Source organism: Etheostoma spectabile, chromosome 11 (assembly GCF_008692095.1).
Source record: "Etheostoma spectabile isolate EspeVRDwgs_2016 chromosome 11, UIUC_Espe_1.0, whole genome shotgun sequence".
NCBI classification, from domain to species: Eukaryota; Metazoa; Chordata; class Actinopteri; order Perciformes; family Percidae; genus Etheostoma; species Etheostoma spectabile.
In genome coordinates this window covers 5,541,128-5,568,792 of record NC_045743.1, presented here as the reverse complement: position 1 = coordinate 5,568,792, position 27,665 = coordinate 5,541,128, and the positions used below count along the sequence as shown (strand labels likewise).

General features: G+C 41.3%; 1 protein-coding gene and 1 long non-coding RNA gene across 5 annotated transcripts; both read right to left on the bottom strand.

Annotated features, from left to right (window-relative positions):
- Window positions 1-715: 715 nt before the first annotated feature.
- On the bottom strand, window positions 716-27,595 carry rpgra (retinitis pigmentosa GTPase regulator a). Of its 3 annotated transcripts, none has more exons than XM_032529126.1 (14): window positions 27,484-27,595; window positions 27,065-27,190; window positions 26,865-26,957; window positions 26,242-26,304; window positions 25,999-26,157; window positions 25,736-25,885; window positions 25,485-25,643; window positions 24,628-24,783; window positions 24,386-24,510; window positions 23,938-24,144; window positions 13,398-13,908; window positions 13,208-13,287; window positions 2,468-4,138; window positions 716-2,425 (listed from the first exon to the last, which is right to left on the bottom strand). In XM_032529126.1, exons 1-14 carry the CDS (start codon window positions 27,512-27,514, stop codon window positions 833-835), a joined length of 5,124 nt encoding a protein of 1,707 aa, XP_032385017.1. In that variant the 5' UTR covers window positions 27,515-27,595; the 3' UTR covers window positions 716-832. The 3 variants fall into 3 exon arrangements, with proteins under 3 accessions (XP_032385017.1, XP_032385019.1, XP_032385020.1); XM_032529128.1 differs by having other exon boundaries at window positions 26,865-26,982; window positions 27,484-27,558; XM_032529129.1 differs by lacking the exons at window positions 25,999-26,157; window positions 26,242-26,304; window positions 27,065-27,190; window positions 27,484-27,595 and having other exon boundaries at window positions 26,865-26,953.
- On the bottom strand, window positions 13,957-22,748 carry LOC116697811 (uncharacterized). 2 transcript variants are annotated; one of them, XR_004334043.1, is made up of 7 exons: window positions 22,615-22,748; window positions 20,271-20,356; window positions 17,955-18,085; window positions 17,706-17,864; window positions 17,423-17,508; window positions 16,372-16,425; window positions 13,957-15,355 (listed from the first exon to the last, which is right to left on the bottom strand). It is a non-coding gene; the product is annotated as an uncharacterized LOC116697811 (long non-coding RNA). The 2 variants fall into 2 exon arrangements; XR_004334044.1 differs by lacking the exon at window positions 22,615-22,748 and adding an exon at window positions 20,541-20,557.
- Window positions 27,596-27,665: the final 70 nt, after the last annotated feature.

Sequence of the window (27,665 nt, the reverse complement as noted above, 5' to 3'; positions counted from 1 at the left end):
AAAACGAAATTATTTTTTTTTAGTCTACTGTCTGACAATGGTACAAGTGCAATGTCAAATGAGTGGAGTACTCTAAAAACACATAAATGAGCCACTCTGGGGCACTGGGCTCCTTCCGATGATGAACATGGGCATTGTAGTTTATTTTGAGTAAATCCCACATACACCACTCTGCTGCTGTCAGTACTTACTAGAATGGATCAATGAAACTATTTGTGACAAAAGAACATTTCAAAATGTAGGCTATGTATGTATGAATGGATGGTGTTTGTGTTGCTTGCCACAGACAAAGTGGGGAATTTGTAAAGTATTGAGTGACGGACTAATGCATTGTTGGTTTTGGTCTTATTAATGTGATTTGCTGCCTCCATGTTCCTGCTCGACACCCTGTGCTACAATTCTCTCTCTCTCTCTCTCTCTCTCTCTTTCTCTCTCTCTCTCTCTCTCTGTCTGTCTCTTTCTCTCACCCCCAACCGGACCAGGCAGATGACCACCCACCTTGAGCCATGGTTCTGCTCGAGGTTTCTGCCTCTTAAAAAGAAGTTTTTCCTTGCCTCTTTCGCCTAGTGCTTGCTCCTGGTGGGAATTGTTTCTGTAAACAACGTCACAGAGTCCGGTCTAGACTTGCTCTTTCATGAAAAGCGCTGTGTGATAACTGTTGTTGGGATTTTTTAATTGAATTGAATTGAATCTAGTTGACAATATAAAAAATACAGACAGCCTCCACTTTGGTTGAGTCTTACTCACAGTTAGCAGGTCATACTGCAGAACACTTGTGGTGCTGAGTCCGTGTCCCTTCAGTTAAACACTGGTTGATACTCATACATGACCTTCATTGCAGGTCGAGGTACTGAGGTAGAACATTGTTCCAGAACTGCTGAGAGTCATCTTGTTTCTTCACTCCAGCTCTCTGCTTTGTTCTTGGTGCCGGTTTGGGTGCTTCCTTCTGTTGTCTGTCTTTTCTGTCAGGAGGCAACTTCTGTATGTTTTTTGTTTTAGATGATTTTACCTTTTCCTCCACTTCTTCTTCCTCTTCTTCCTCCTCATCTCCTTCTTCCTTCTCCTCCTCCTCTCCTTCTTCTTTCTCTAGTCCTTCTTCCTCCTCCTCCTCCTCCTCCTCCTCTTCTTTACCTACTTTGTTAACTTCTGCCTTGCTCTCCTCATCTTCATTTTCTTCAGATTTACTACTTTTTTTTCCTTTAGGTTGTTTCTGTTTTGTTTCTTCTCTTTGATTTTTGAGTCTGCCCTCTATTTTTGGTTTAATCTTTGTTTCATTCTCTTCTTCCTCCCCAATTCCTTCCTCCTCCTCCTCCTCATCATCAGTCTCTTCCATCTCCTTTTCAGTAGCCACAATACTTTTCTCTTTTCTCATTATTTTTTTCTCCTTCTCAACTTCCCTCTCTTCCTCTTCTTCTCCTTCCTCCTCTGCTACATCCTCCTCACCCTTCTTCTTCTTCTTCTTCTTCTTTTCTTCCTCTGTAATCTTCGTATCCTCTTCTACCTCCTTCTCATCACCCTCTTCTTCCTCCTCCTCTCCTTCTTCCTCCTTACTTGCTTCTTCCTCCTCCTCTCCTACCTCCTCCTTACTCTCTTCTTTATCCTCCTCTTCTTCGTCCTCCTTACTCTCTTCTTCCTCTTCCTCTCCTACCTCCTCCATACTTTCTTCTTCCTCCTCACCCTCTTGTTCCTCCTCTTCATCCTCCTCATTTTCTTTATCGCTCATTTCATCTAGCTCTTCCTCATCTTCATCGAGCTCACTGTCTTCCTCTTCCTCATTTTCAACACTCACTTCATCCTGTTCCTCATCTTCCTCCCCTTCACTCTCATCTGTTTCTTCATCTTCTTCTGAATCTTTCTCAGTGGAATCTTTTTCTTCCTCCATTTCACCCTCTTCCTCTGCGTCAACCTCACTTTCTTCTTCTTCAGAGTCCGACTCTGCAGTGTCACCTTCGTCTCTGTCTTCCTCTGACTCTTTGCTCCTGCTGCTCCCCGACTCTTGACTACTTTCATCCTCTTCATCCTCACTCACCTCACTTTCTTCATTCTCTTCCTCACTTTCACTTCCCTCCTCCTCTGAGGCCTCACTTTCCTCAGACTCACTTCCTCCTCCACCTGTTTCCTCACTGCTTTCTTCTTCTTCCTCTTCAGCCTCTGTGACATCACTCTTCGCACTTCCGTCTTCCTCTTCACCATCTTCCTCTGCAAGTTCATTATCTTTCTCTTCCTCGCCATCTACAGAAACACTATCTTTTTCCTCCTCTAAGTCATCGCTACTTTCACTTCCCTCCTCCTCATCTTCTTCTCTGCCTTCCACATGGCTTCCACTCTCTTTATTTTTCTTTGTTTCTTCATCTTCAGTATCTGTTTCTCCTCCCTTATGATCCTTGTAGGTTTTCTTATCTTCTTTATGTTCTTGCTGGGAAGTTTCCACATCTGAGCCACTGTTCTTTCCCTCTGTTTGTGAAATGTCTTCATTCCCATCACTTTTCACCAGCCCCTGTTGTGACTGAAGGGTATCATTACGTTCTTCTTCTTGAACTACATTCTTCGTGACCTGAACATCTTTCTCTGTTCTTTGTTCTTCTGGATTTGACGCCTCTGTTGAAGAAAAATGTGACAATGTCGAGGAAAAGGAAGGTTGCATAACTGCACTCTGTTTTGTGAATTGCTTCACTCGACTGGGTGTTTTGGGTGGTGTAGAGGTAACTGTGTCACTGTCAGACTGTAAACCCCCTATGTTTGTCACTGCATCGCTAAGGCCTTTCAGAGCTGTACCTGCTATCCCCACAACAGGAAGAAGAGAGGCTGCGGTACTGAGGATTTCCCCCCATATTGGCTTCTCTTCAGTCAGGCTCTGAGCATCCTCTCTGTGTGTTCCAGACACAAGCGGATCACTATCAACAGGTTTGGGGCCTTGTGGGGATTTGGCACCACTGACGGGAATCACTTCTGTTCTCTGGGTGCTTTGAGAGGAGATAGGGTTACACAGAACTTCAATAGGTGTGGAAACTTCAGTCTGCTTACTCCTTGGCTCAGCCCTCGTAATATCTTCAGAGTCAGCTTCTCCTTTAACTCTGATTTCATCCCCTTCGCCTCCCCCTGGTTCCTTCAGTTTATATTCTTTTGCCTTCTTATGGCCCTTTACTTCAGCGCTGTCACCTTCAGGTATCTTCTGCTTATCTGTAGTTCTACCTTTCACTTTTTTAGCTTTCTTTAACTGACTTCCCACAACTTTAACTTTACTTTCACTTTTAACTGGAGTATTTCCTGCACCTTTACTTGGATTTTTGACTAGTGTGGATTGGATCTCATTCGGTTTCCCTTTAACTTTCCCAGGAATGGATTTCACACTTCTGGATTTCTTAGAATCAACCTGAGCTGGTATGAAGGCGGGTGTGGTGTCTTTTTTCTTATTTTGACCTCTTCCCAGTGCAGATTCAACCTTGTGAAAATCTTTTGTTGGAGTCGATATGAATTGCTGTGAATCCCGTTGCCTCTGCACTTCAACAGGTTTGACATCAATGGTTTCACTCTCGATCTCTGCATCTTTTTCTACTGATAATGAACTTCCCCTCTGGACAGATATGCTGGTTGTTTCATTTCCTGTAGTGACCTTCATAACAGAAGATGTCTTGACCAAAGCAGATGATTTTTTTTCATCCTTTTTCAGTGTCGAAATGAAGTTTTTTTTTAAAGCACTGGCTTTCATATCCTCTTGGTTTATAATACTTTCTTTCACATTTCTGTTTCTTATGTCATTTTCCTTCACTGCAGCCGCCAGTCTCTGCTGTGTCAGTGTCTTCCGGAAAGATTTTGGAGTTTTTGGGCTTGATGCTAATAGTTTTGGTGATTCCAAATGGGAAGTTTCCTTTCGAGCTATTCCGTCCTCATGAGCTTTGATTTTATTGGACTGCACGGTGATGTTCTCTTTGCCTTCAGATGTAACCTTTTTAGATGTGTTTTTCAGACTCTTTAAGCTCTTCAGTGGATACACTTCTTTCTTTAAAGAGCCTTTCAGAAGCCCTGTGGGTGAGGCCTTAAGAGGATTTTGTTCTGCCTTCCCATTGAACTGGAGCCGTTTGGCAAACAACTCTGCCTCTTTCGTAGTTTTTCTAAGAGCTCGGCCTTTCTTCTTTTCCTATAATAAATCACAGCGAAATAGGGATTTAGTCGGAAAAAAAAGAAAATACAGGCAGAAAAAGGTCATATGCCTGATAATAGCATGTTATAGAAAAGTAAAAGTTGGACCAGCACAGCAGTAAGCCTGCAATCAACATGGCTGCCTGTGTAGTTGTGGCATTTGATGTTTTATGTGTTTTACTGCCAAATGCATGTTGTCTCTAGTTTAAAGAAGCGGTTTCTATGACAACACTCAACACAGAATTAGAATTTGTTTGGAGATATGTTTCAGTAGTTTTTGTTTTGTGTAGATGTTATTCAGTTAAAATCGTTTGAAAAAAATTATAAATATACATCAGTAGGTTGGCAACGATACATAAAAAGGAAATACAATGCCAGTATAAAGTATATTTTGAATGCCATCATCATGTACAAATCCATTTTTGTACAGTATGATTTTAAACAAAATATATATTGAAAAGAATAAAAACAAGATCTTTAAAGTATGTGTATGGTGGGCATAAAGAACACAATGTAACAAAAAAAATCTGTCACTAGATTTAAATACAGCTGTGTGTGGGAGGTAAAGGAAACCATGGTGACAATTGAGAGAATCCTTATTTTTCCATATGCACTGGAGATAAACAGATGGTGGTTAATTGGGGGTCAGTCCCAGTTGATAGGAAAACAGACGGTCGTAACAGACTTTTAAATGCAAGTTCAATTAAAGCTGCAGGCAGCGTTGGACGGGAGCCCTCGCTTCTCTATGCGCGTCACGGTTACTGGCAGATGCCGCTCCTTGTGACCGTGCATTTGCTCAAACACTGCAAATCGTCACCAATGAAGGGAACTCCCTGTATAGTGTACATCAAACGGCTCATTTGTTATTAAATAGGCCGGGGCTTAAGCATATGGGGTGTGGCAAATTGTCGCCAATGAAAAGGGAACTCTATGCCAAATTCAATGATACCTCACACAAGACTCTACTTTAAATGGGTCACCAGTTATGAAAGGGACTGTGGCTTAAACATAGGGGGCGGGCCAAACCATGACAAATGACATATTATTATTACTAGAGTTCAATGATACCTCACACAAGACTCTACATCAAACGGGTAATTAGTTATGAAAATGGGCGTGGTTAATTTATAGGGGGCGGGTAAAACCAATCTCAGCACATGGGCGTGGTTAAAGTATAGGGGCTGGCTCAGTATCATAACAAGTAGACCACACATTCTAAGTTCCGTATCTTTTATCTGCCTTTATATGTCGTCAAGGTTAGCGTCTTATGAATCCTGAAAGGTTTCCAGCCAATTGGACGATGTACACTCAAGTTACACCCACTTCCTGTTTCAATTACGAAACGCACTAATTTTGGCCACCCAGCCACAGCCATGCCCTATGTACAGGGCATGGCTGTGGCCAGTATACAACATTGAGGTACCAGTAAGCAGTAAGTACAATATTGGGGTACTTGTATTGAGTATTTAAATTTTTAGCTACTTTTACATTCCTGATTGAAATATTACTTTAAACTTCACTTCATGTTTTTGACACCAGAAGTTACTAGGTATTAGTTAGTAGTAGGCTACTCAGATTTTGCTTAAAAATCCTATGAACAGCTTCTAAAATGATTGTTAGGGCTCCTGTTTTTTTTGGATAGTTTAGCACTGTGTTTCAGAGATGAAAATCAGCCCCTTGTGGTTGCCCCGAGAGGATTGGCTGGCGTGATGGCCCCGCCCACTTCCCTGTTCCGGGCCCCTGCTGTGGATTGGCGCGGCTGCTGGGAGTCCGGCCAATCAACATCCTCCAACAGACACCGGGAGATTTTAAAAAGAGCTGGGTCCTTCATTTCCGGGCGGTGAACGTTCAGTTCAGTCTGCCACACGGTCTGCTAGAGATGTTTGAAAAACCATTGTGCAGAGATTGTTTGAAACCTTTGTGCTAGAGATTGTTTGAGAAACCATTGTGCTAGAGATTGTTTGAGAAACCATTGGGGCTAGAGATTGTTTGAGAAACCATTGTGCTAGAGATTTTTTGAGAAACTATTTGTTAGAGGTGTTGTTTGAGAAGCTATTGTGCTGAGATTGTTTGAGAAACTATTTTGCTAGAACAATTGTTATTAGAAAGCTAGTTAAATCCTATTTTTGTGTTAAGCCTTTTTTTTTTGGTCTTTGTTATCTGTATTATTTTAATAATTTAAAGGGGTGCTGTGCTTCTTTGGTTTGTTTAGGATAATCCTTGTTTATTAGGCAGCCCCATTATCTCCTTTGGTTTGTTTATTGAAGTGATTAAACTTCCTTTAATTTACTACACCTTGTTGCCCTCTGTCTTTGATTATCCACATTAAATCCGGGTTTATGTTCGCCCATCTTTACAACGGGCCAGGTCGTAACATATGGGGGCTCGCCCGGGATCTACTACGTTAATTTGGTAATGGTTGACTTTTTTGGATTAATTGGTTGGCCCTACATTAATTAAAAAATTGGGAGAATGTGGAAAAACGAGAAAAACGGTATTGGGGGGGTAGTGTGGTTTGATAAAGGTTAATTGGTTAACAGGAAGGGGCAGCTGGCTACTTGAGTCCCACCATGGCAGAAAAGTTTTTTTTTGGGAAATTTTTGGAAAACCTACTCTGCCCAACTTCACAATTGTAGGAAGGATGACCTAATAGTTTTAGTGTCTCACTTCAGTCTTGATATATCTAAATACTGGTAAAAAAGGAACTTAGAGATGGGGTTTATTGGTGGTTGGTGGATAAGGGGGTACTGGAGGTAACTGAACAACCAGAGCCTGCTGTACCTTTTGCCAACATCCTACAGACGCTGAAACTCCCATAGTCTCCAGGGAGGGCGCCAGGGCAGGTGAGCTGGAGAAACCCCTGTTTACCCCTCCCCCAGGTATGACCCATCCCCGCAGAGCGGTACTGGCTCCGGGGACGAGGCACGGTGAAAGTCCGCCTCCCCCGGGTTTGCAAATGGAGGTCAGGATAAAGAGCACCAGGGGCAGATGCAGCTCCAGTTGGAGGTAAAGCCCCTGGAGTTTGAGGCTGAAAAGGGCAGTGAGGCTGCGTCGACTGAGAGGGAAAGTCTCTGACGCAGGGCAGATTGCTCCAAGGTTCAGGTATGGCATCCCCCTCCCCACTGCTCCCAAAATACCAAAAATAGTATTTGATATTGGTAAAATGTATCTTTTGTCCCTACATTCCGTGAGAGCGAGGTTGTTTTCCTATTTTAACGTGTTTGAGAGAATGCTAGGGCACTGCCTGGCCACCTGAGGTTTGGACACTCCTACTTCAGTGAAGTCCATGGTAAGGCTCAAGCTGCTACGCTTCCTTACCTGTAGAAGAGAGGTTTAGATTATGGACTGTGAAATCTGCGATATCCCAACCTATGAGCTCGTGCCTGAAGCGTACAGACAAAAGTTTAGAAATCACAGAAAAACTTCTGTAAGACGCCCCTCGAGTTTGTCCTTTGAGAAAGCAGCGCTTTTTTGATAAGTGGTGCCAAACTTGTAAAGTCACTGATTATAGTGTTTTAAGGGAATTGGTTCTATTGGAAGATTTAAAAAGTTTGTTTCCAGATGCATTGTGTTTATCCTGAATGAACAAAAGGTAAAAAAAACATTTCTGCTGCTGCTATGTGGCTGAGAGTATGTATTGACACACAAAATCGGTTTTTGTTCCAGTGGAACAGCCAGTCGTGCTCGACCCCTCCACGAACTCAGCCACGGTTGTACTCCGCCAAAGAAGGAGGAAAGGGAATGTTTTTAACGTCATAAGTAGGACATGTGATTTGCTAATTGCACGTTCTGAAACAGAGGGATCAGTCTTCTCGATCTACTCAACCAAAAGGAGGGGGGTTAATCAAAGCAGATCTGGCTGTGTGAACACACGCTCATTAGCTCACCCAATTTGATGATTGTTTTAAGCCCTTTGTGTTTGACGCCAAAGTGCGCTAACGGGGGAGACAGGTGATGAATGTTCTGTGCGTGTATTGCGAGATACTGCTTGCTCACAGTCTGTAATCTTGCACAAGCTTTGCCTTTTTCTAACAATTCTGCTTGTGGTTTTAGTGCTATACTCCGGGAGTCGAGATGGGTATGTGCCGCGACCCGTACACTTATTTACACCGGTCTCCCCTTGTCACAGGTCATTTCCCTATTGCCGTTGTGCGACGAACTGCCAATTCAAGGTGTAATGGTCTTAATGGTAAATATCGCTGGAGGTAAAGTTACGCCCCTTTGGAAGTCTTAGACCAAAACCCCCGGTATTGTGACCCAGCAGCTTAATGAGGCTCCGTAAATTTTGTTTTCGGCCTGCGCTGTTACTCGTGCGCGTGCACGAGAGCTTGAAAAGGACACAAAACATGTACCCTTATCTGACACAATGTTTTCCTTCTATTTTTTCTGGACCAAGGGGAATTGAGAGTCCTGGAACCGAATCTTCGAATGTGGCCCGACGGGCAACTGCAAACAGCTGCCCCAGTTTTGCCATGTTTAGCTGGAGAGAAACTTCCCAGTCACCAGAGCCCATTTCAGTGAACTGCAGCAGAAGTGGATCCTACACTGACGGACTGTTATGCAAAAGTGGTGAGTGACAGCAGAGCAACAGGTGAGAAAGTAGCATACCTTTTTGATGGTGATGTGTTGGGGTTCGTAAGTGGTGCTCGTTGTTGACTAATGATTCAAATAGTGATTCAGTTTATCAGATAGTGGTACCTGTTTCTTGCCGACAGAAACGTGTTATCCGTGGCACATGAAGGTAAATGGGCTGGGCATTGGGGATAAAAAAGACTATCGTTCTATTCTAAGGCTTTTTATTGGCCTCCGGCTAAAAATTGGACGTTGCTAAACATTGTCGAAATTGTATGTGTGCAGATTGTGGGAACCTAACCAAGCTGTCCCTCCCGCGCCATTACATCCTATTCCTGTGATTTGGGGAGCCCTTCGAGCGCATAATTATTGATGCGTTGGTCCGTTGCCTCGAACCAAAAAACGGGAATCAATATTTGCTGACTATTATGGGTACCGCAACTCGCTTTCCAGAAGCCATTCCGCTTCGAAAAATCACCGCTAGCTCAGTTGTTAAAGCTTTGACAAAGTTTTTTCCACGTTTGGTACCGAAGTGTTCAGACAGACCAAGGGTCTAACTTCCAGTCGGACTTTTCAACCAGATCTTGAAACTTTAAAATACAGCATGTTGTGTCGTCTGCCTACCACCCTGAGTCCAAGGCGCTCTAGAGCGTGGCATCAGACATTAAAGTCCATGCTCCGGAAAATTTTTAGAGACAGACAACGTGGGATGAGGGGATTCGTTGTGTTTTTTTGCCGCTCGGATGCAGTCCAAGAATCTATTGGATTCCAGCCCGGTGAACTTGTTTTTGCTCACAAGCCCCGCGGCCACTTAACTCTGCATGATCAAAATTATTCTGTGAGCGTCTCCCAAAACAGAAATACTGATATGTCCGTAAGTTCCGCGAGCGTTTGCGGGTGCTAATGCTCCGCTAAAGACAGTCTTAGGGAAAACACAAACCACGATGAAACTTACTACGACCGCTCAGCTGTGCGCCGTCATTTTAAACCCGGAGATCAGGTTTTGGCATTGTTGCCCATTTCGGCTTCAGGCCTATCTGCAAGTTTGCAGGACCTTATGTTGTTAGGGAACCCCCACTTAGGGACACTATTATGTGCTTAGTACTCCTGACCGTAGACGCAAAACCCGAGTTTTTCATGTAAATGCTCAAACTTATCATACAGCTGATGTTACAGCTTCGTCTGCTGTTCATACCTGTCACAGGGTTGCTGCCATTTTGTGACTGACACTCCCTTTTGAAGACGATAACATGTCCCACCCCCTTATGGCTGCGCGTCTTCCCAATTCAGCGGCACTCGATAACTTGTCGACACAGTTAGTACATTTAACTGCAGCACAACAAGAGGATATGAGAGTTTAGTTAGCGATACCAGTGTTGTTCAGTATATTCCGTCCTGCACTAAAGTGCTTAAACATGACTAGACGTGCAAGATGCGCGTCCGATTAAGCACATGCTTACGCGTTTAACCCGTTAAACGAAAATGATGAAACGGAGGTAGAGTATCTCCTTAAAAAAACGGATTAGCCACTGTAAGCGCCAGCTCTTGGAGTTCCCCTTGTTTGGTGGAAGCTAAGCCCGATGGGACTCCAAGGTTCATTACAGACTTCCGTAAAGTAACGCCGTCACAGTCAAAGATTCGTATCCCCCCCCGCGGATGGAGGACTGTATTGACAATTTGGTGCCGCCAGTTTGTCATAAAAAATAGGGCTATTAAGGGTTTCTGGCAGGTACCTTTAAACGGACCGTGCCGCTGAAATTTCTGCCCCTTTTTTACCCCTGATAACTTCTGTCAATACAAGGGTTTTGGCTTTTTTGGGATGTGCAATGCACCCGCACATTTCAGAGGTTAGTTGACACTGTGTTGTAGGCTTGCCCAAATGTAACGCTATTTGGATGATTGTTGTTTATGCAGAGACATGGAAAAACACATGAGGTGTTGGGAAGGTCTTGAACGTTTGGCCCGCGCCACGCTGACCCAAATTAGCTAATGTTTAATTTGGGAGAGCTACCGTTCGTATCTTGGACAGAGGTAGGACAGGGTCAGGTGCGACCTATTGAGGCTAAAGTGCCGCTATTAGAGATTGTTCCATCCCCAAAACCGGAAAGCGTTGCGACAATTTTGGGGATGGGTGGTTATTACAGGAGTTACTGTCGTAACTTCTCCAGTGTTGTCATCCTCTAACCAGTCTAACAAGTCCTAAAATAGACTTCGTGGGACTCAGGAATGTCAGGTTTGCATTCGATAGGTTAAGCGTTGCTCAGTCATTCTCCTTGCTCGCTGCGCCTAGCTTTTCCAAACCATTTACACTTGAGGTGGACGCCAGCGCGGTGGGTGCAGGGGCTGTTCGTTACAGGAAAGGGATGGTGGAGTGATCATCCTGTTCATTTACTCGCGAAAGTTCAACAACACCAAACCAACTATTTCCCCCATTGAAAAGGAAACTCTTGCTCTGTTGTTACTCTTTAGCATTTTGAAGTCTATGTAGGATCTACTGCTCTGCCCGTCGTTGTGACACTGATCATAATCCCCTTGTTTTCCTGTCTCGCATGTTCACCCCCAACCAGCGGACAGCGCTGGGCTTGCTTGTGCAGGATTACAACTTAAAAATACTTCATAAGAAAGGCCCGACAATGTGGGAGCTGATGCTTTTTCTAGGTTGTGATGCTGTTATTATGTGTTCTGTTATGATACTCAAGTCTTGGGGTTGCATTTTAAGGGGGAGGGTGTTACGTCTCCTGTATTTTTGGGATAGTTTAGCACTTGTGTTTCAGAGAGTAAATCAGTCTGTGTGGTTGCCCGGGGGAGGATTGGTGGGTGATGGCTCCGCCCACTCCCTGTTCCAGGCCCTGCTGTGGATTGGCGCGGCGCTGAGATCCGGCCAATCAACATCCTCCAACGACACCGGGAGAGTTTAAAAGAGCTGGGATCCTTCAGTCCGGGCGGCTGAACGTTCAGTCAGTCTGCCACACGGTCCCCGCTAGAGATTGTTTGAGAAACCATGTGCTAGGATTGTTTGAGAAACCCTTGTGCTAGAGATGTTTGAGAAACCATTGGCTAGAAGTTGTTTGAGAAACCATTGTGCTAGAGATTGTTGAGAAAAACCCTTGTGCTAGAGATTGTGTGAGAAACATTTTGTTAGAGAGTGTTGTTTGAGAAGCTATTGTGCTAGAGATTGTTTGAGAAACTATTTTTCTAGAAACAATGTTATTAGAAAGCTAGTTAAAACCATTTTTTGTTAAGCCTTTGTTTTTTGGTCTTTTGTTATCTGTATTATATTTAATAAGTAATGGGGGCGTGCTTCTTTGGTTTGTTTAGGATAATCCTTGTTTATTAGGCAGCACCCATTATCTCTCTTTGGGGTTTTTTTTATTGAAGTGATTAAACTTCCTTTAATTTACTACAACCTTGTGCCCTCTGTCTTTGATTTTCCACATTCATCCTTGTTTATGTTACGCCCCCCTCTTTAACAAGGGGCCCGGTCGTAACAATGATAAATATTTTAGCACCAAAAAACATCTTATTTAGTAATTTCAATCACTCAACCGAGTCCTTACAGCCTTATTTATTAATCTCCCAGTGTTGTAAGAATATTCCAATATGTTTAAATGCCAATGAACTTGTGTTTTCTGAAAAGTTATTTTTTACAATTCTAGTAAACTACCTTATTCGTTCTTGTCTCAAGATACAGAAATTAATTTTTAAATCATTTTTAATGATTAAAATAGATATCCTTACTGTAACATGTTGTCACTTGTTTTTAGAAAACAAGGTTTGCAGGACTTAATTACATATCATATACAATATAAACCATCAAGTTTGTGCCATGTTTTTTTGCATAATGACTACTTTACTTTTGATAATTTAAGTACATTTTGTTGTTATAAAGTAAATATAATTTTGAACGCAGTACTTTTACTGTTAAAGTACAGATTACTAAACAGCACATGTTGCTCTTTGACACACAACTACGCAGGAAAGTTTACAGCTTGCTTCATCATTGGCTGTGGAACTACTAATACAATGTGGCAAGATTCCTGCAAACTTTGTATGTGTATGTGTGTGTGTATCTGAGTGAGTGTTTGTGTATCTGAGGCTGGAGCCCAAACACATTTGTTTTCCCTAATCTCTTTCCTAATCTCTGAATCTACTTTGAGGAGATTCATAATACATATTCTTGGGGGAAAAAAACAAATTAGTGTGAAAAATCAAAAGACTAAAACACTGAATTCAAGTATTATACTAAATGGAAAATGTCTCAACAGACACACACAGACCCATACACATTCAGTATGTATGCTGAGCTATGCACATTTCCTGGAAAAGTCAGTGAGCGTTCAACAGTGCTGCTTCCTGCTCTGGAGTGCACATAATCTAAACCACAACCAAGAAGCCTAAAGAGGAAAATAACATTCAACTAACTGTGTGTTTATGAGTCTGTGGACAATTTATTGTATTTCTCTACTCTTTCAAAGTCAAACCAAACATCTCTTACCACATTTGGCAAAAAGTCAGAGTCAACTCCTTTCTCCTCCAACTCTTCTATGACAAATTGGCTCTGAGTTGTTTCTCTCTCTGAAAGAGATAAGACAATGTGAGTATTAATTTAACGGCTGTACTGTACAGTATCTAACACAAGATCAAAACTCTGCTTACCATTTGTTAAAGTTGTAGGTTGAAAATACCTGTTTGTGGCGAGACAGGATGCTCTTCCTCACTGAGATGTTTCTTTGAACTATCACTTGAGGGTCTGGTGGGGCTGCAGGGCTCTTTAGGTGATAGAGGAGATTCTTCAATGAAGGCTTTTTCAGTGGTTTTATTCAGTCTTTTTTTTGGCGTCCGTTTTGGAGATACTGGGGTGTTATGTTTAGTTATACACTTTGGTGACAGTAAGGGAGGATGTAGTTCTTTGGATTTAGACTTTGATTTACTTGATTTATTCTGAAAGGTGTTGGATGATTGAGAACGTGGGCTCGTTGGCTCAGAGGGTAACACTGGAGATCTGGGAGAGAGTGGTGGGCTTAGTGTTGCTTCTGATTGTGGTTTGGGGGATGAGGAAGGGGTAGTAAAGTCCTTTGAGAGCATTTTAGGGGATTTGGGGATATTTCTGGATGTTTGCCAGGAGATGTTGAGAAAGCCAGAATTTAGACGTGGGAGGTTCTGAAACGTCTTCCCAAACAGCTCCACAGAGCTTCCCTAAAAGACAGGACAGGAAAAACAGCAAAAACATTACTGAGTAAAAGACACACACACACACACACACACACACACACACACACACACACACATACGGGTTTTTGTGGTTTAGCCAGACTTTTTGTCCAAACAGGCCCGGGTGTGGTTTAGGTGGACTACCCTTTCCTGAGGTCCTAGAGCTATGGGAGTTTGATTTAAACACTGTAAAAAAATTGAAAAAAATTCACATCACTTTAGACTTCGGATACACCCTTCAGAGCTCGATACACCCCCCCCCTAAAACTATGGTGGTTTGTAGAGACAGTTCCACTTTTGACAAATATGCGGCTTATAAGGACCAAAAAACATTACTGGGACTTTAAAGGGACAATGACATCACTTTTTAAATACCTGCTAATTAACATAAACACACATTAACCTGACATCACGAAGGAATATTGGGACTTAATTTTTTTTTATTGTATAACTCAAACAACCACCATTGTCAGTTGGTAACACTGACCAACAGTCAGATAGCAGCCTAGAACAGCTAAACAATAAATTGTCACACAACACAAATGCCATGACCAGTTAATTTAGCTTTTTTTTACTCAATTCTCACCGGTTGCAGAACGGCTGCGTGTCAGGTCCGTGCTCCGCCGTCCTTCAACGCCCACCAGGTCCGGATGCGGCCATGACTGACAGCTGAAGTCTCAAGGATCCGCGAGATCACGTAAAAATAGAACCACAAAACCACCACCAGTTAGTTTCTAAAACATCCGGTTCATTTTCAAAATAAAATACACCATGCTCACGGTGGATCATATCTCCCTGCACTCCACCTTGGAAACAACACAGAGTTGTTCCCCTCTACTCCTCTGGATGGAAACTGGTGGTAGTTTTGGGGTTTTGGGGTCCTTGTGACTTCAGCTGTCAGTCATGGCCACTGCCATTCTGCAAAAAATGTGAACGGCGGAGCACGGAGCCGTCATGCAGCCGTTACGTATCCTGTGGAAATTGGGGGTTACCTAACTTCAAAAGGCCCATGGTTTCTAATAAGAAAAATAAATAAAACTGTGCCGTTTGTTTTGGTGGATTTTTGTACTGAACCTTTAAAACACCATTACAACCTATAACACTTTAACAACTTGTAACACTTTTTAAAACAAACACCACCACAACCGTCAGTGGATTTAAATCGTATCTTTTTGGGACTGCCTCTTTGAAGCTACTCCTCTGTTTCGAAGTCCCTTATATTTATATAATATATATATCTATATATTTTGCACGGTTCTCTGTGCCAACACGAGGTCTTTCACCAGTTTGCAGGGACTGCATTCAGTTTTGGTGGCCATCTTTCTTCTGCTTATATGATTTCTGAAATGTTGCATTACTGCGGCGCCCTCAGCCTTAGACCACACTTTCTTTGCAATTCTTCTGGATCCATGCGCTTTATCAGCATAATTCCCTGGAAAAGAGACAAACAAGAAAAAAAACCATATCACAACAAAATGTTGAAGCCATCAAAACATGAGTTCAGTTAATGCTACAGTTGGCAAGAATTTGCAATTTACATTTCTTAATAATTCACTCTGGGTATCAGTTGATCACTCACTCAATGTCATTTCACCAACTTTACTAGCCCACATAAGTATGTATTAAAGTCATCAGAATTAAACATTTTTAGAATGTCTTTGCTGTTCATCTATTTAAGTGGCTTTTGATATTTTAATTCATTTTAAGTTCACAGTTATTAGTACTACAACTAGTAACATGTCTTAAGTTATTTTGGTATATACTTCAACACTGTATTTTAAATGAAAAAAGACTGAGGTTTAAGGTCTGATTCTCAGTTTAAATCTGATTTCATAGGGATATATAAATAAATAGTGTAGGAACTTTGTCTTAAAGTTTATTCTTGATATTGAAAAACACATTAATTATGTAACAACCACAATCAGCCTAATACTACTTTTACCCTGGTAATTTTCCAGGTTTTGTGACATTTGAGACTCAGTCATTCAGACCAATTCATTTTTAGTCTTTTAACCAACTTGTCAAAAGAGAATAGAACATACTCACTTGACGATTGAGTGAACATATGAAGAGAAGAAGATAACTTACTTTTATCTCAAATTCAGAATACATTCCCTGCAGATAAGATGTTTCATACAAGTGCAGTACAGTTAAATGTAGGGCTATTTATTTATGCATTTTGAGACAGAAAACACAGAGATGTGCATAAATTTCCTTGGATAGAATCCCACTGTGGATGTTACAGTTTTGTGGCATGTGTAGAATACACTGCAAAGTCATTTTTGGTCTTTGATTTTATTCCTAGTCAGCTACAGCAGTCAGTGAAGCTACAGTACTGACTGCTGGAGCTGTTCTGTTAAGGGAGTTGGGCAAATTAAGACTTCCATTGTATGGTATAAACCACTGTTCTGTACATAAGACATTAAACCTCTTGAATCTGAATCTTACCTTCAGAGGGAGGTATACTCTCATCCACTGTGGACGACACAAATGACACCGATCCTGTTGAACACACAATTTAACAAAAGTTACTTTTGTCTGTAAGCGCTACAGCAGTCAGTGAAGCTACAGCAGTCAGTGAAGCTACAGCAGTCAGTGAAGCTACAGCTACAGCAGTCAGTGAAGCTACAGCAGTCAGTGAAGCTACAGCTACAGCAGTCAGTGAAGCTACAGCAGTCAGGGAAGCTACAGCTACAGCAGTCAGTGAAGCTACAGCAGTCAGTGAAGCTACAGCTACAGCAGTCAGTGAAGCTACAGCTACAGCAGTCAGTGAAGCTACAGCTACAGCAGTCAGTGAAGCTACAGCAGTCAGCGAAGATTTGGGTAAAGGAAGACTTTCATTGTATGGTATAACATAACATTTTATGACTTCTTTGTTTTGGTTCTACCAGTCTGTAATGGTCAGTATCATCTCTGCTATGGTGTGCTGGGTATGTGACATCAGGGCTGGTGGTACTAACTAACTGGGCAAGCTGTTGAGAAGGCCAGCTCTGTGGTAATGATGGATTTAGACAGTGTGGATGCAGTGAGAGACAGATGAAAGGGACGCTGAAAACTAAAGGACAACCCCTCTCTTCCTTTGTGTGGAGCTGAGGCAGTTCAGGAGCATGTGTAGCCATAGGCTCAGTGAGCTGCCTTTCTCTAAGCACTTGAGGGGCACTTTCATACCATTAACCATCAGACTTGTACATATTAATACTATTTCATGGTATTGTATTTTATTGTTCTTCATAGCATCTTATTTATACAGCTTATTTATAGTGTATCCTAGATGAAGATATACCTTCCTTATATTTTTAAATTGTAGATGGGAATTTGTGGTTAGCCTTAGTGTCAGGAGCAGACTTGTTGCAGCCCAGTATAACTAATAGTGTGTCTATCCTTTACATGTAACCAAACAACATAACATTGACATTATATCACATCTGGTGACAGGACCCTCTAAACTGTAACAACCTCACTAGTCACTTCACTAAGTTGTACATCAGATATAACTTACCTGTTCAACGTTGGTGAGTGGGCCGAGCTCTGGACTAGTCTGGGTCGGCTGACGGCTGTATGGATGCATGTGCTCTCAGTAGTCAGCTGTAGAAGATGAAACAGAGACAAAAGGACAATAAAGAGAAAGTCCTACAGATGGTATTTGACATCTGAATCAGAAAAAAACAAATAAAACAGTCTAGCGTTGACAGAAAGCAATGCACTAATGCAATGTAAAATAACCTGAAGGGAGAAAAAGAGTCATATAATTCTGATTAGATTAACCAGTAACATATACTTACCACCACAGTTTTCCATTAAAACGGAACTCAAACATGAACACTTTGAGCAGGTCCTGGGAAATTCTGTGTCTCCTCTCACATTCTTGCTTATCCGATCACCTCTGTATTCCAGTAGAAAGTCTCCCTTTTCAAACGGAACAGGGGTGAAGATGCCACGACCTAATTCATAAAAAAACAAAACAACAAATAAGTGGCAAAAAGTGAAATGTATTAAAGTTTAATCATAATTAAACAGAAGATCTAACTTACCTTTTACAGCCTTGATGTACTTGATTTCAAGTCCCACTTTGTCTCTTTTAGTAGTAACATAAAATCTTGCATCATCCTTTAGATTAATGTGTCCACGCCGCTGCATGTTTACGGTTTTCCGCTGTCACAGCCTAAATAACCAAATGTGATTGTCGTTATTATAATAGTCACTGGGACAAGCATGATCAGAAAATATAAGTCTGGGTAAATTAGTAACTTACAATTCTCATCTGGACAGAAGCCAAATGATGTGCTCATAACTGCCCCATGCATATTTTGATTCTTTTAAGAATACATTAAAAAGTGTAACAACATCTACAACAACACAAAGTACCAGGCTAGTGGCAGTCTTTACTACATAACAGGAGGATGACAGTTGCTTTAATCTCCAGCTGTGCTGGACCACATTCAGACTAAACTACATCCTGCCTACAACTGATGGAAAGTCAATGACCCCATCAGATAATTTCTCTAATCAAAAACCAAATGGAGTGAATCTCTAGTAGGCTTCATAGACCATGCTGCTTAGTGTTATCATCCAAAAATAACAGACAGGTAGCAAGAAAACAGGTTTTAACTAACAGCAGCTGTGTTTAGCTTTCCAGGATAAAATCTTAAAATGATAAATATTCTGTCTGATTCTCTTCTCTTTATAATCATACTCTACATGTTCTCTTTCTTCATGTAACAGTAGTGGGATTCACATTGTGAATTGGGTTTGTAAATCCTTTTAAATTTGGTTTCTTTGGTCAATATGAATTACAGATTATTATGACATGAAATGTTATCACTGTGATGCTGTTTTAGAATTATTCAAATAATTAAAATGCAACTGACCGGTCAAAGAATGGTCAAAAGTATGTAAAACTACAAGAGAAAAGGCAGTCCCATCCACTACAGCCTTACTAGATTCAATATAGACATATTTTTCTCTACAAAAGTATTTAATTCTCTAAAACAAACCCTGTGGTTAAAGTTAAGGCTTCCAGGTCCAGACTAAAGCTAGCCAGGTGGACACAGCCAGGTGGACACAGACAGGTGGACACAGACAGGCAGTTACATCCACCTGTTAATCAACTTAGTACAGACCAGGAAACCCAAAGAGGACATCATCAATATTTCTAATGTGTCTGACAACATTATGGAAAGGATTTCTAAGGAGGCCGACCTTTCTGTTAAAGATTACGATCATTTTTTAAAGCATAAAATCCGCAAAATTGCGTTCGTTAAACCCACCAGACTCCATGTAAGTAATCAGTAATTTTAGCATCGTAAAATACGGCTTTCTAAAACATCTCTGAGGTCTGAGCAGCGCTGGCTCTGGTTGTCTTTGCGACTACCGACTCTGTTTGGTCAGTGTTTTCTTTCTTTTATTCCAATTTTGGGTCTATCAGTTACAGTGAACACCGGGATAGATCCTCGAAAGAAGCTAAACTAGCTACGTAGACGCTGAACGAGGCTTAACGGACGGCATGCTCATTGTATGGTATAACATAGCGTTTGATGACTTCTTTGTTTTGGTTCTACCAGTCTGTAATGGTCAGTATCATCTCTGCTATGGTGTGCTGGGTATGTGACATCAGGGCTGGTGGTACTAACTAACTGGGCAAGCTGTTGAGAAGGCCAGCTCTGTGGTAATGATGGATTTAGACAGTGTGGATGCAGTGAGAGACAGATGAAAGGGACGCTGAAAACTAAAGGACAACCCCTCTCTTCCTGTGTGTGGAGCTGAGACCATTCAGGAGCATGTGTAGCCATAGGCTCAGTGAGCTGCCTGCCTCTAAGCACTTGAGGGGCACTTTCATACCATTAACCATCAGACTTGTACATATTATTACTATTTATTGTATTTTATTGTTATTTATAGCCTCCAATTTATACACAGCTTATTTATATTATATCCTACATGAAGATATATCTTATTTAATTTTTAAATTGTAGAAGGGAATTTGTGGTTAGCCTCAGTGCCAGAAGCTGACTTGTTGCAGCCCAGAATAACTAATAAAAGGTGCCTATCCATTACATGTAACCAAACAACATAACATTACATCACATCTGGTGAAAGGACCCTCTAAAATCTAACGTCCTCCCAAGACATACTTGTGTTGGGTTCAACGTTTGACACACATACACTCAGATAATATACTGACTGAAGCTTGGAAAAGCATGTTCAGACAACGTCCTTGTAAATCATTGTCCACATAAACCACATATAAGGCGACAGCACACACACACACACACACATTCAAATAGGTTGGTAGATTTAACATATGGCCACAAGTAACTTCACTAAGTTGTACATCAGATATAACTTACCTGTTCAACGTTGGTGAGTGGGCCGAGCTCTGGACTAGTCTGGGTCGGCTGACGGCTGTATGGATGCATGTGCTCTCAGTAGTCAGCTGTAGAAGATGAAACAGAGACAAAAGGACAATAAAGATAAAGTCCTACAGAGGGTATTTGACATCTGAATTAAAAAAATAAAAATAAAACAGTCCAGCATTAACAGAAAGACAGAGGAAAAATTGCTTTAAAACTCACTAACAACTTTTGTAAGATATTACCATATCAGTAATGACGATATACCTCTTCAGTATCATCAAGGCCCGGTAAAAAGGAAAAAAGAAAACACCTGAAACTCAAATGTCCATCTCTGACTAAACAAATAACAAGTCTCAGCTAAGTCATTCATCATATCTTTAAAACAGGAGGCAGTCAGATCCAGTTGTGACCACTGTAGCCTGAAGCTACTAACCTTAATATAAATTATATAGGCTATTTGTGTTAGTAGCAACAACCTTGAGGCTACTTAACACCTCATTTGGTCACCACTCCTTCCAGTTCTTAGCTGCAGATGACTGAAATGAACTACAAAAAACCTCTGAAATTCAAAACCCTTATCCCATTCACAGCCTTTAAAGTACGGCTGCCTGCGCTCCTGTCTGATGACTGTCCATGCTAACTGTTCTGCATCTGTACCGTACTACGCTGCGTTAGACCCTGAAACTTATATATTTACTCACATAGGCAGCTACGAGTTCGAATCACAGTTAATACATTTATTTTTTCTACTTTTAAAAGGGATAAATACTTTTCTACGTCACATGCAGTGGTGTAGTGGTAAAAAAAAGAGGTGGGTAAACTATAAATTCTGTAATCAGGTGGACCACGACGCAATCACCGATAAGGTGGGCCACGATCTACTGGTGTATCTTGATGACATTGCTATAGTCATTTATCACTGGTTGTTCCCTCATAGGTCACACAATGGTTATTCAGTTCATACATTAATCAATGTTCTTGTTAAAAAGACTCAAGAAGGAATTATATGGTTGAAATCTATAAAGTTACTAAATGACAAAACAGAGACAACAAGAATATGTGTAAAATATTCACATTTAACAAGCTGGAATCAAAGACCTTTTTACTTTTATCTTAAAAAAATTACTCAAACCAATGAATCAATTATCAAAATAGTTGGTGATTAGTTTTTAATATATACACACATAGTAAAAACTCCATGGATTTTCTCCATAAGAATTTAGATTATCAGCCATAATGTATAAACCATCCCAGGAAGACTGACCCAGTTTCTGCTCCTGATGAAGCTAGAAGTCTGTATGATATCAACCTTGTAACATTATAAGAAAAACAATTATCCACTATCTTACGTAGAAAAACTACATTACCCACAATCCTAAGCGTAACAGCAACGTTTCTGATTGGTCAAACTGCCTGTTACCATAGAAACGTTTACCGTACCCGCGAAACTGCGAACAGCTAGAGCGACAACAATAACTAGCTAGCTGACTAGCAAAGGGAGATCCTTGTCACTAACATCCAGTTATTATCAGACAATATGTCCTGAATTTCACTAATGGGAAAAGGTAGCTAGGTGACCTGCAACTTCATGTCTGAAAGGGGTAGCTAGCCTCCACTACATCACTGGTGACATGTGTTTACTTAAACAGGCTCTGAAGACGAATAGGTGTATTTAATACAACGTGTTAGACATTAACAGGAAGAGCAACGCTGTGTTCCTGTTTAACAGCAAACCACGTTCCTAAGGGGACGGACAGGTTTCCTCAGACTAGACTCCAGACTAGACTCCAGACTAGACTCCAAAGACAAACCAGAGAGGTAACGTACACGTCGTTATGTTGAACATTTTAATGACAACTTAACAAAAAGGCATTCACGCGGACAGCTACGTATTCTCTTCCCGTTTTTAACAGCTGTCGTCACTACGACAACAACAGATGCTTTTGGCTGACGGTCGCCAGTTAACACGGACTCTCGTTAAACCGGAACACCGGGCCGGACCACTAAAAAGTAGCTAAACTAGCTACGGAGCTCCGTAGCTACGGAGCCGCTAAACAAGGCTCAACGAGCGGCATGGGGCCACGCGCCGCAGCCATAGCGCAACTTGAATGAGCTAGCTAGCTTTCGTTTTAAAAATGACCAAAACTGAAGTAGTGACACTGTTGGTCCTGTCCTCATGTCTACCTGCTGTCCTCCACCTCTTTAGTCGGAGGTTTAATGAGCAGGACATGTTGATAGCCACTCAAGCTAGCTCAGCTAACATTGCTGCGTATGCTTGTAAATATAGCATTTTAACGTATTGCATAAATGCAACTATATTAACAAATATAAATCTTACCTGTATGTATTTAATCCCAAAGTAAGTCCATGACGTCTGGCTCCCATTTTCCGGGTTTCCTCTATTTAAGTTGTAAACAAGGACGTCTTTCTGCAGCTTCGGATATTTCCGGGCAAACGCCGGCAGGTCTTGAGATCGACTTCCGGGTGGTACCGCTTACGCGCGAAAACCAGCCAATCACAAGTCAGCCCGGCCGAATGCTCAGCGTGTGTGTGAAATGTGTATGAAACTGCAATTCTAGAACTCAGCAGTGGCGGCGCACTTCCGATACACTGGGATACACTCAAAATCAGGTCTACGGTATATTAGGACTTTGAAGAAAAAGAGGATTTGAGTTGTTTAGGCAAGGCAAGGCAAGGCAAGGCAGCTTCATTTGTATAGCACATTTCAGCAACAGGGCAATTCAAAGTGCTTTACACAAAAAGCACTTAGTTTAGACACTACAAAATGCAATTCCGCTCTGTTTTACGGGGACTTTGGCATAGTCCCTGTAATCCCCTTAGGTCCTCGGAGCCCAGGTGAAATGTCAGGTATTTTGTCCACGTAAACCACATATACCAACACCCCACACACACACACACACACACACAACACACACACACACACACACACACTACAGTAGATTTACAACTTGGTGTAACACTGCACCCTACTGGAGTTAAATGTGATTTCAATTATCTAAAGATGAGACAAACTTTCTGCAGGGTCAACCAAGTTCAGTTAAAACCTGTTTAAGACCTTTTAATACCACATAGAATGCAAAATAACAAAATAATACCCGTTTCAAAATCTTTCTTGTTAAAGTGTGCAAGTATAATAAAAAAACAGTTGAATTACTAGAATGATTTTTTATAATATCCCATTTCTAAGTACTTCCCAGCAGTCTATAACAACTATTCCCAATGATATGTGACCTGAACCCAGATAAACAGAACAGATGAATGCATGGATTATCCAAATAAAAATGAAGAATTCATTGAATTCCATTTTAGATCAGCAACTCGAAAAAATAATGGATAATGTAAAATAAGCGTTACTTGAAGCCCTACATTTAAGTATTTGCTCAAATTGCCCATTTGGAGATGATGAGCTTCATAGCCACTGTAGCTAGCATGAGTGTCAGTGTTTGATACCGATCTGATGACTGAAACTGCACAAAAAGAATTAACAATTTAGTACCGCAACAATCCCTCTTTTTGTGTATATTTGTGTAACACCTGTGTACACAGCTGCTAATGGTTGAAATTAGGAACTACTTAGATTGAGAGGCCATTAAGAACCTTGTTTACTCTAGTAAACAAGTACCAAGGTGAAGGTTCTCACTTTTTCCCTATGCCGGGCTCGAGCAGAGAAGGCCGAGAGTGGGACCAGTGGATTAGGATCAATCAAAGGGTCCAGCAGGATAATTTCTGTGTAAATTGGCTCCAAAACGTTCTCTGTGATTGTGACATCCTCTCCTGGCACCACTTCTTGGCTCTCTGGTGGTCTGGGTGTAGCCAGTACCAGCATGTGGTTACCACCGCATGACACCTAAACGTAAGAAAACACATGGACTCAATGTATTTTATTACTGTGTACCGTCTGCTCTCACACTTTATACTCATTTACTTTCAGACATACAGGACATACCATTTAAAAGGTGGACTGCACTTAAAGAGCATTTAAAGCCAGAGAGTTTGGGGGGTTACTGACATGCACACAGGTGGACCACCTTGAACTTCATGGACAACATCCTCCACCCACCCTGGGCCCTTTTATCACATTCACTTACTAATTGAACATTGTACTTGACAAAACGTGTGCAGAGTGTCGGGCTGAACTGGTTAATGAAGTTCTCCTCCCCTAAACCCAGTTTCCCATGACGACCATCACCAAACGTGTAGAGAAACCCGCTTTCTGAGGAGGAGAACGACAAACGGATTAAATAAAGTTTCAATTTCCATGCTTAGAAATACATAGAAAGAAAAACAGGCAGTATTATTTTGATCACAATGAGCCTCATCAATTGCCTACTTGTGATGACAGCGGTGTGGTTTTCTCCACAGGCGATATGTTTGATGCTGCTGTTACAAAAGTGCTCCAGTGGCTTTGGCAAATCAACTTCGAACAGAAATGTCCCGTGGCCCAGCTGACCGTACTGACCTCTGCCAAACGTGTACACGTTCTCCTCTAACACAGCAAAACAGAAACAATAAAATGTATTACTTTGATTAACATCATGTCAGAGTTCTCGTGCAGTATAATCCAAGTCTAATTTCTCCAGTTGTATGCTCAGTACTTCCCAAACACATACATTTTTGTTAAAAACCTTACTATTGAAACACTTCCGCATAAACATTCTCACGCTAGCACAGGCGCACTCTTTGCTATGTAGACGTCGGACTGCACGAGTTGTGTGGGAGTTTGTAGACACATGTTCTGTTCTGATATAGTTTTGCACTTGTTAATTCATCAAGACTTTTCGGAGTTTTGGGATTCTTCATTCACCCTGGAGGCATGCGAGAAAACAGTGTTTTCTTAAAGAGATTAAGGCAACACGGGGTGAGTAATTGATTTACAAACTATCATTACGGGGGAGAAGTATTTCTTTAAAAAGCTGCATGTTAAAGCATAAGCGATCATAAAAAGGTCTGTCTGCAAAGTACTTGCACTTCAGATACTAATTATATTTTGCTGATAATATACTTTTACTTAAATAAAACTGTAAAGGCAGGACTTTTACTTGTTATGGAGTATTTTCACAAAGTATCTTTACATTTTTACAAAAGTAAAGGATCTGAATACTTCTTCCACCACTGACTAACAGACTATTTCTACTATGTCAAATATAAATAGTGAAACTATAAAAAGTGTCTGTGCTGTTAACCTACCCGTGAGTGCCACAGTGTGCTCCCCTCCACAGCACACTTGGGTGACACGACCCAGAATCCCTTGCACCTGTTGAGGGACTCTGTGATTGCCCAGCTGCTCCACCTGGAGACCAAGCCTTCCATTCCCACTCTCTCCAAACGTGTAGAGATCTCCATCCACTAAAAACAAAGCCGACACAACATTGGTATCTGAAGGTTTGTAAATGAACACTCAAACAATGTCTGGTGCTGTGTTTGGTTGGATTGTGTACCTGTGACAAATGCTGAGTGGTGGTACCCACAGGAGACCCATATCACTGCTTCCCTAACATCCACCTCTCTGGGTTCCGCTGCAAACTCCTCGTCCCCCAAACCAATCTGACCCACCGCGTTGTCTCCCCACATGAACAGTCTCCCGTCCTCTACCAACACACACAGAGTGTGGGAAATCAAACATCACACACACATACAGTTTGGGCCTTGGCCAGAGCATCTTGGCTAACAGTACTCATCACTTTATTGTCACTTCTTCCACCTGTTAAGGCAGCTGAGGTGTTGCATCCTGCAGAAAGCATTTTGATTGGTGCACGGTCACAGAAGGGATGCAGCAGGTGAAAGGATGTAGTGTTGTTGCAGTGGCCCAAACCGAGCTGCCCCTCCTGGTTACTGCCAGCAACAAACACACTACCCTGCCCTAAAAACATACAAAACCTAATTTAAATACAACTAATGTTGGTGTAAGGAAACCGCTGGTATGTATTTGTTGATATCATCTTACGTGTGCAGACAATTGTGTGATCTCTCCCACAAGCTACATGCTTCACATTCTCAGACTTCAAGGCTGAAAGAAAAAAAACACAATTATAGCTACTAAAAATGAAAATAAAATACCAAGAATAAAATTCTCCCTTAGTCTATATTTAGATTAATTGACACTTTGATGTTGCAGCTGGTAAATGGAGTTAACTGACTTTATATACAGCTTGTGAATTCCCCCCAGGGATCAATAAACTTTTATCTTTTCTTAACCTACAACAATATATCGCAATGTATTTGTTGATTGTATTGTATATCGGAAATCGCAAAGTAACTAACTAAATTGTCAAATAAATGTAGTAATGTAAAAAAGTAGATAGTATTTGCCTCTGAACTGTAGTGAAGTGGAAGAATAATGTAGCAGAAAATGGACACAACAAGTATCAAGTAGCTTAAATTATATAGTAAGTACAGTGTAAAGGTACTTAGTTGCCTTCCACCACTGTTAAAACAAAACAAGTGATTTAAAGACGTCAGCTTAGGCCCTCTCAGTGTTTTCCTACATTTTATCAAAATAATATAATTTGCATATTAATTAACAATGAAAATGAAAATGATTTGACATTTCAGCGTAAAGTAACTCACACTTGACAGAGGCAGGTTTGCTGGTAACAGGCTTGAATCCAAGCCCCAGTTGGCCCCACGTATTACCACCAAACATTAGCAGCCTGCCATTTTCTGCAGACATAAGAATCATTTGATTCTACAATTATTATTATTTTATTAATCAATGGACACACACAGGATAACTATCTATTATTAAAATGTCCATAGATTGTGTGCACCTGTGATGACAGCAGTGTGCTCTCCTCCACAAGACAGGTGTACTGGTTGATCATTCTTCAACCAGAATTTACTAGGCACATCGTCAGCAAAACTGCTCTTTCCAAATGTGAAGATGGCTCCTGTTTCTGAGAACAAAATGTGTGATTCATCTTTTAAACAGCCTTTGATTGGAATGATAAACACTATGGATTTAAAGGCAACCCTTACTATTCTCTAACTTAACACCAACTAAATCCCAACCTGCTGTCACATCTCAAGCCATTTAAGTAGCAGCCTGACGGAAATAGCAACAGGTCAACCACACACACACACACAACTTACAGTGTGTGGAAACCGACAGTTAGAATAGACAAGTAAGTATACCATTCATAAAGATAAGTGCGATGTATGCTGGTTACTGTGTAGAAAGTACTCTCACCGGGTATGTCCACATTGTCCTGTCCTGTCATCCCCTCTGCTATCCCTGTCACCTGCACCGTGTGGCCTGGTGCTGACTGACTGACAGGTAGATTTAGAGAGACGTCAGAGAGGGTCAGGGGGAAGTTGGCCTATGGCCAATGGAAGTAAGTTATAGGTAAGGCATGTTAATATTATATAATT